The 9,002-nt window shown below is 43.0% G+C and overlaps 1 protein-coding gene across 1 annotated transcript; it reads left to right on the top strand.

Moving 5' to 3' along the window:
* The first annotated feature begins 4,361 nt into the window (after positions 1-4,361).
* LOC133415910 (uncharacterized protein C11orf87 homolog) lies at positions 4,362-8,689 on the top strand. The gene is given in 3 exon segments (XM_061702453.1): positions 4,362-4,656; positions 4,795-5,027; positions 5,029-8,689. Coding segments are annotated over 2 exon segments (402 nt in total). The 5' UTR covers positions 4,362-4,656; positions 4,795-4,880; the 3' UTR covers positions 5,284-8,689.
* Positions 8,690-9,002: the final 313 nt, after the last annotated feature.

The following is a 9,002-nucleotide window of genomic DNA, read 5'->3' as shown; positions in this document are numbered from 1 at the left end:
CATATTGCTGCGATAAACACCGGGACAGGAGAGGCTGCTTAGTGCAAACAAATGCAGTACACAAGACTAACACACCATAACATTTTGACTACTACTAACTACCACTAACTTTTTGACTAACACGCCATAATAAGCATAAGACACCTCATGACCACAAACATACAATTTGCAGTTACTTGGAACAAGGGGGAAAAAATAACGCGCCACATGATGCTTGATCGGCCACCAAACAGTAAGAATCTGGCTGCATACTAATAATTTCACCCGGCATCGCCATAACCGAACGTTTTATTGTTTGTACATTTTATGGAAATTTACCCAGAGTAGATATGATATTCTGATGCCAAATGATATTGGAATAAATTAGGTGAGTTTTATTATTTGTTGCAGAATGTTTGAGTCGTTTGGGTCAAAAAACTGAAAAGAAATTCAACCAAAAACAGTGTGGATTCTGGGAACGAAGAAGTGAACAAAACTGCTTGAATGGAGAGTGCAGGTGGTGGTATGCATGGTAAGAAGCGAGCAATGACAGGGTGGGATTTTGCAGGGTAATCATTTTCCCTCATTTAAATGAATGCAAATGCCATTAATCCGTTCAAGCCCCACAAAAACCACCAACAAAAAAAACACCAACAAAATTTTTTGTAACGCATCTTTTAATTAAAAAAAAGAAGCATTCTACAGGATTGTACTTTATGAAAAGCATACAATGATAATTTAGTAGAATGTAAAGAATGAAACACTGTGAATCCTGATTTCATGATTCAATGGTCATTGACAATACTTACATAATACAGGCATGCAAAGTAATTTTTCACAGCGGATAAAGATCGCAACATTGGTACTAGTTTCTTTAGCGATATGGGGTTTTGCATTGTGTGTTAGTATGAAGCTAAAAAAAAAAATTAAAAACAAAATTGGACGGCTTGGTATTTGGGGATTGCTATAATACAGTGGTGTATTAACCAACTTTGGAGACCTCCCCATACTATTTCATAGAGAACTGCCTCATTATTATTTCCCTCAAGGGCGCTCCGGCTGTAACTCAAGTCAAAGCGAAGGCCGTGATTCGTTCATTTGCACGCAAACACCAAACGAGGTGATTTCCATTGGGAATGTTTTGCTGACCTCGAACACTGGCGCTGTAAATCTCTGCCTCTGTGCATCTCGAACCCCCTAACAAGCTTAACGACCTGGTTTATGTCCTTTCCATCACATGCTATGACGGACATTACTCCGTTACAGCGTGGAGCCTGACCAGGTTTCCCTGTATGCCTGCGGTGCCGCGCTATAAATCCGTTGACTCCCAAGTGTCCACTGTTGCTGTGATTAATCGCATCAAGGCTGACTAAAAGGCGACGGGGGAGAGTCCGTGGGGACGGACCAAAGACGACGGCACCTTCAAATGTTAGGAGACAGATTTTGCTTCGATCCATACTCCAGAGTTTGTACTTTGAGACACACTAAATGATTTCAAACCTGCTAACTTTCTTAAACGAGAAGTATTGTACTTTTTTTTTTTTCTTTTTTTTTTAAAACTTAAAACTGAGGCCTTTGTCAAAATACTACCAAGGATCTCTCCCAATTCTGATAGGTCAGCGGCTCAAAAACATAATTTTTTTTTAAGTTCCTTAAAAAAAACATTTTTTTATAGATCCATGAGTGCCACAAATGTTTGGGCACAATTTTCAATCATTTCAACGGCCTGTCGCAAAATCTCCAGTTTTTCAAGTTGCTAAAAAAAACAAAAAACACTTTTAGGTCCTAAAGTGCTTGTGAACCAGCCCTCATCCCCCGCCCCATACACTCCCGAGCCAATGGCGAGTCTGGTGTCTGTCACCATGACAACCAGGGGCGGCACCTTAGGTTAGCAGCTACAGAGACTTTGTCTCGAGTGTGGAAAAAGCAAGTGACGGTAAAGACGATAAAATCATTTCTAACTCATGGAGGCAGCAGCTCATACGCTACACTGTGTATGTGGCACATGGACACATCACCAAACACGAACAAGACCACACCGCCACTGAGAAAACAACTTCACTAATCAGTCAAGTAAATGCCGCTCATCAGAAGCTAATGCTAACCTGCGCACCCAACAAAACTCAATGCAGCTTTGCTTACCTTTTGGATTTGACGCGACATCAGAGGCGTCACACTCATGTAGGATGTGGATGTTTCGTCCCAATAGTGCTCCATATGATAGTGTGTCAGACAGTGTAGTCCGGTGATCGTCGCTTGAAAGCGGCTCTGGATCTTCCCCGGCCTAGTGGATCACAGACAATTTTAGAAATAGGCAGATAACAAAGGATTCACTTAGTTGTTTAATTTCACACTTGATGAGTGGGCAGACACTCCACAGACCCAACTATTTTTATACAACCACTTCAAAGTCAATTTTCCATGATATGGCCCCTTTAATTAAGATGATCTCCAGATTCCAAGCTGGAATTTACTTTAATATGCAGATTTTTGCTAATGACAAATTGTGCCGCTTTGGCGCTCCATAAATATTAAAACAAACCCCCAATATATGCCCGGCTCTAAACTGGGCCTGACTGGTTGCATGAATGTTTTAGCACGCACTTATCTACAGCGAGTTCATCATCCCGGGACCTTCACACACTCCGGAGGCCCATCCATTTTTCATGGAGGCCTGCTGGTAACGTCCGCGGGAACGACTGGGAAATGAGTGTGAGAATGTTTCTTTTTTTTTAGTTTTTTTTGCGCCGCGGAATACCAACAAACGGGGTGGCCTTCACGTCCTGCACTGCTCATTCATAAACGCAGCGACATAAATAAATGGAGAAGAACGTGTACCTTAAGCTAAACCATGCAGAGTGCAACCTCCGGCACGAGGGCCATATGAGTCCCAACGGAGCATTTGATCCGGCCCGCCATGCAATTCCGAAAACAAATCAGAGGAATTGTTATTAAAAATTTTTTTTTTTTTTTAAAAAGACAAGCGTTCATAACGGCTGGAAACAAGGATGGAATGAAATGAAAGAAGGAATGCAAATAAGGGAGGAATTAAGAATGATTGTGAAAAAAGAAAGGGAGGATGGAAGAAAGGTATTAAGAATGGTATGGAAGAAGGAAGGACAGAAGGGGGAAGGAAAAGATTGACGGAATGAGGGAAAGAATGATGAAATGAGGATTAAGTGAGGGAATAAGGAGAGAAGGACGTAAGGCTGGAAGTAAGGATAAATAAAGATGGGAGGAAGAAAGGATGGCTGAAAGAAGGACAAAAACAAGGATGTTTGAGGACTAAATTGTCCATAGTTGTAAATGTGTGTGCTGACGACCAGTCCAGGATGTACCCCACCTCTTGCCCAAAGTCAGCTGGGATAGGCTCCCTAATGAGCACAAGCACTACAGAAACAGATTAATGAACATGTTTTGATGAATTTAGCATGGACGTCATAAAAAAGGAAATAGTGCCTGCAGCTTTACCACCCCTTTATTTAATGTGTGAATATGAAGCCATAAATTAGCATTGATAATATGTTAGTTTCCTTGATACGCATTGCTCAGTCTTTCAGGTGAAACACTGGAAGGATTATAAATATCAGACTCATTTTTATCTGAGCACTCTGCAGTTGTTCTCGGCCATCTGATAAAAATAAACTTGATGAGAAACTCGTCTGATACAATGGTACTTGTTTTCAGATCTGTCCAGCCTTCTGTTTACGACCTCGAGTCCTGCTCATCTGTTTTCTGGCAGTTGGGGATTCTGAGTGCACAGTCAAAGGTTTCCCGTTTTCCTTGTTCTGCTCTTTGTGAGTCGTGGATTAAGACAACAATGAAATTTGAGCATTCCTGATCTGCTATCTGTAGATTATGAAGTATTGCATCACTTTCAACAATCTTCAAAGCCTCACCCTCTCATCTCTGAAGTTGACACTGGCTCAAGTGATCTGTCACAGTTGATCTTAAAGTCATTACTAAAGTCATTTTCCAACTATTCCGTTTGTTCGGTCTGTTGAACTTGGGTCTGACACCACACTCGCCTTGTGTCAATAAAGGTTTTGTGAATGTGGGTGACAAATTACGCATTCATTCTTCTTACATTATTTCCTTCGAGAATACAATCGCATGACACTCAAAGCTGACCGCACCCTTGGGGAATGCCCAATGGCTTCCACACTGATCGTGGGTTCACAGTGAGAAGCTAATTAACCTTATGCACACTTATCATTTGGCTCCAGGGTGAACTTCTTATATTTTATGAAGCATCAGTTTTGGACGCTTGGAGGCAGAAATCATAATAAATTTTTTTTTAAAATATAGCAGCAGCTGCCAGTGGAGCTTTAATGCAGCTGCAGCTCCTCATTCACATGCTGAGTGGAGCAGTAGAGGAGGAGGAGGAGGAGGAGGAAGAAGAGGAGGGAGGAGTTTTTCCCCCCCCTCATCATTTAGCTCCAGCTCTGCTCATTGTTGGACAACGCTCTCATACAAGCTGAGTGAGGGACTCCTGACGCCGGGGCGATGGGTGCACATTGAGCGAATTGCGGCAGTTAAGACGAGAGAGAGGAACACCTCCAGGCTGGATGGTGTGAGCTCCATCGTCATCACCACCACCACCACCATTATTATCATCATCCTCTGAAATGCGTCACTGCATTCACACACTGGTCCCCGCACTGACTCTTATGCCAGGTAAGCCTTTTGTTGATGAAATGATCATTATCGGAAAGGTGCAACTTTGATGATAAATTACAATAGGCCATCTTGAGTGCGATTTGCCTGTGAAAGGGTTGCAAATGCCTGGTGTGTTTTCTGCTCGCCTCCCTATAGGTGAGCGCATGCGCGGCCCGGCTTTCCCGCGTTGAGCCCCCACCACCCCTTCCCTCCTTCCCCAGCACACGCAGCACGAAGGCCGGATGACACCCCCGAGCTCCGCGTTGTCCCCGGCTCCCCGGTGCCTGCCAGGCCTGGGCGTCAACGGCACATGTGCGGAGCAGCTGAGCGGCGCGTTCCCCCCGCTGTCGTCCACGCTGGCCCTCCTGGTGCTCGTGGCCGTGCTGGCAGGGTGTCGTGCTCGTCTCCGTGGCCACGTTCCACTTCCACAAGAGGAGGCTGAAGAAGCGGAAGATCCAGAGAGCGCAGGAGGAGTACGAGCGCGACAGTCGCAGGGCGGCGGCGGCGGTTGCAGGGGGGTCAGCGCGGCCGTGCGTCATTGCGCGCCCGGTGCGCTGCGCCGCACACCGGGTGGAAGTGGTGGTGATGGAAGAGGAGCGCGCCGGCGATACAGTGGAGCACGGAGGAACCCCCGCGGACTGCTAAACTCAGGGAACGAGACTGTGGAATAAACAGGAAAAAGCAATAAGGCACAAAGAACTCTCATCCATCCTCCACTGCTGCTTGTCGATGACTCTCATGCAGAATACTGAGCATAGCAGGCCTGTAGGATAGTACACACACGCACACAAACACACGAGAGCAGTGATTCCCAACGTTTATTGAGCCAAGGCACAAACAGTGGTGCCTTGAGATAAGAGTTTAATTTGTTCCGCGACCACATTCATATCTCAAATCATCTTTCCCTATTGAATTGAATGAAAATGTAATTAATCCACCAAAAAACACAAACGTGTTGTTTAACGTTTTTTTTTTCCCCATAAGAACAATTGTACTGAACGGTATTTATTTATATAAAATCCACTGTAATATCTGGTCTCCACATAACCTGCAAACACAGGAAATGCGAGCAAAAAACACGACTGAACCTAATGTTGAACTCAATCTTACGCCGGACCAATGGTGGTCCGATGTTGTGAAGTTTGCTGCCGCCATCTAGCAGTGGAGGTCTGAAGCGCACTTGTCTCTCAAGTTTCTGCTCATACCTCAAGGCAAAAAAACATCCGAGCACTGGCTCATATTTTGAAAAACGCATAAGTCAAGGAAGGAAAAAATAAATAAATCACAACCCCAAAAAAATTGATACATTGGCTAACTGCAATCTCGTGAAAAAGCATTTAATTGCGCTGCCTTGTCAGTACGTGTTGCTGGCATAGATAGAAGAATAAATCACTGGTAGTAATAAATAATTTTCTGCACAGTAGTTGGGAATCACTGCACTAGAGCAGGGGTGTCCGAAATCCATCTCCAGGGTCCATTTTTCGTAACCCTCAGCGAAGTAGCCACTATATAGTTATTGAGTAAAATATTGCGGAGTTCTCAATTGTTTTATGTGTGAAGCTGTGCAGTAAACCCTTGTGTTTCGCTAGCAACATACTTCCTTGACATCAATTACTGTACTACTTCCCTATTTACACACGGCTTTTGCTGTATCATTGCGCATTACAGAAAGAGCAAAAAGTACCCAAATAGGTGAGTTTTTCAGAAACATGGCAACTGAGCACTTTTTAGCATTTCAACCCATTACCAGAGTCACTTATTTATGATACGGTGGAGAAATTCCCCTAAGTATTCTATAAAAATGCTATTTCGTTCAAATTCACGCATAAGTAGATATCCTCCTCACTGACAAACTGGTAAAACTGTCAGCCCCCCCGACCCCAAAACAATAATAGCAGCTTGATGGCACACTTCCACTTGACTTCTTCCATTTTAAAGGCTCGATCATGCTCGATGCGAAGCCTTCCATTTTGTCCGTATTTCTATTGCAGTACAACCCTAAACCATGTGGGGAGCAGTGTCGAGATGCAAAGTGAATATGGACCACCATTAACACATTTTTTGAGACATTGAACTTTTTACATTGCCTCCAAATTTACCTTCTCAAAAAGGACACTATTGAAACGAGGTCTTAGGTTTACGTCAAATGCAATTTCAATTGCAAATGTGGTCAAACGTAGTGGACAAACCTGAAAGCTAGAACAGCGGGTCCTCTGTTTACTACGACATTCCATTCCTACAGGACATTTAGCTCACTTATACACTAGTTCAACGGGTGCCATTCCTAACTTCGAATTTTTGTAATTACAGTGAATGTGCGCGAAAAACACATGCACATAAATACAAAACAATCCTATGAAAAATGGTACAGAGGTGGGGCTACTTATACCACATGACCGCGCATCTTGCCGCATCTAGGTGCCAAGGAACTATGTTGAAGTGGGTTGAGGAGCTTCATTTAGACAAATGTAGTGCTTTGCTGCCATACTGGTGTTACTGAAATATGGTGAAGTGAGTTGAGGAGTTTCATTTTGACAAAAGTCGTGCTTTGCAGTCATGTTGTGCCAATGAACGATGTTGAAGTGAGTTGGGGAGCTTCATTTAGACAAAAGCAGTGCTATGCCACCATGTTGATGCCAATCACCTATGTTGAAGTGAGTTAAGAGGTGGGCCTTCTTATACCACTTGACCACGCATCTTGCCGCATCTAGGTGCCAAGGAACTATGTTGAAGTGTGTTGAGGAGCTTCATTTAGACAAAAGTAGTGCTTTGCCGACATCTTGGTGTCAATGAACTATGTTGAAGTGAGTTGAGGAGCTTATTTTAGACAAAAGTAGTCCTTTGCCACCATCTTGTGGCATCTTGGTGTCAAGGAACTATGTTAAAGTAAGTTGAGGAGCTTCATTTACACCTAAGTGATGCTTTGCTGCCTCCTTTTGACAACCCTTGGCAATTATAAACTTTTTTTGTGAGGGTGTTAATTACTCTTGGACTTTCGCTATTGTGGGGGTTCACTGTACTGTATAAATGCAGTGATATTTCTCTATTTGTGTACATACACGGAGCATAAATGAGGCGTAAACATGAAAAATGAAACATTCCAAAGCAGGATGAAGGGGAAAAGGGGAAAAAAAATGCTAAATTATTTGCTTCGTCACCTCGAACACGAGCTAAAACATGGGCCGATTTAACCGCTTATCTTAACAAAAACACGGGATTGATTTTAGCGCAAGCGAATAGGGTGAAGAAGCTCTGGATTTCTGTATGCAGCCCCACAGTGGAAAGCTTTTCTGGGGTTTTTTCCGGACACGCCCGCTCTAGAGTGTCTCACTCTGAACTTTCGCCTGCTCTGCCTCTCTTCGGACCTCCTCCTCCCTCTCGCCTAAGAAGCTTCTTTAAACTCTGGAGACGTTTAAATTTTAACTGCTCTCCGGGATGTGACACACGATTGTGTTGAATTATTCACACGTGGTGACACAACACACACACACGTACACGCACACACGTCATAATGGCTTAGCTGATCTTCCTTGGCATGTCCTCTGACACACTAGCAGTATGTAGTTAGACTCTTAATGGATGTTGTGGTGCTGTTAGGCAGTGCAAAAGCTGCAAATATAGACATTTGGCTTCTTTGTTTGGGCATCGTATTTCTTCCTTCTTTCCTTCCTTCAATTAAGTGACTTGAAGTGCTCCAATGTCTGTTTTAGACATCTTAGCTCTAGTTATGCAAGACTTTTTGGCTGTAGTAATCCACATAAGATCTGTTTTTGTTTTTCTTCTACTGTGTATCAGATAGTAGCTAACGTTTAAGTGCTAATATTTGGAATATTCATGTAGAGATTGTGATCCATGACAATCCTTCCCTCGAGCGGCGGTTTTTGTTTCTTTGTAAACTCTTTATATAGTATCATAATAGTGGGCCTATACATAGAATCATGGATTTTATCTGTTCACTGTACATGTATGACATCATGAGGAATGTTTTCTGTAATCTGCCTTATACAAGGAATATACTGTATGTAGTATTTAGCGTTTATAAATAAATATTGGGGGGTAAACGGTTGTTTTAATCTGTGTGGGTGCAGTTCCTCTACATCTGTAGTCCTCGTCCACCAGGCCGCGGGCCATTTGGTACCACGATGGACGCAATGCAAGAGCAGTAGGTGTTACAATGTGGTTGAAAATTTCCTGCACTATTCTGTCAAGTTTCTGGTAAATTTCCATGGGAATCTAACATGGAAAATTTGGGAAATATTCCAAATTAGAAACTTGAATGCAAAATAGTACCTTTAATAAGAATGGAAACTAAAAAAAATTATTATTATGATTAATTATGGGAATTGGGGATTAGTGGTTATGGG

Source organism: Phycodurus eques, chromosome 17, assembly GCF_024500275.1.
Source record: "Phycodurus eques isolate BA_2022a chromosome 17, UOR_Pequ_1.1, whole genome shotgun sequence".
NCBI lineage: Eukaryota > Metazoa > Chordata > Actinopteri > Syngnathiformes > Syngnathidae > Phycodurus > Phycodurus eques.
The sequence above is the reverse complement of the archived record's forward strand: the minus strand, read 5'-3'. Positions and strand labels throughout refer to the sequence as shown.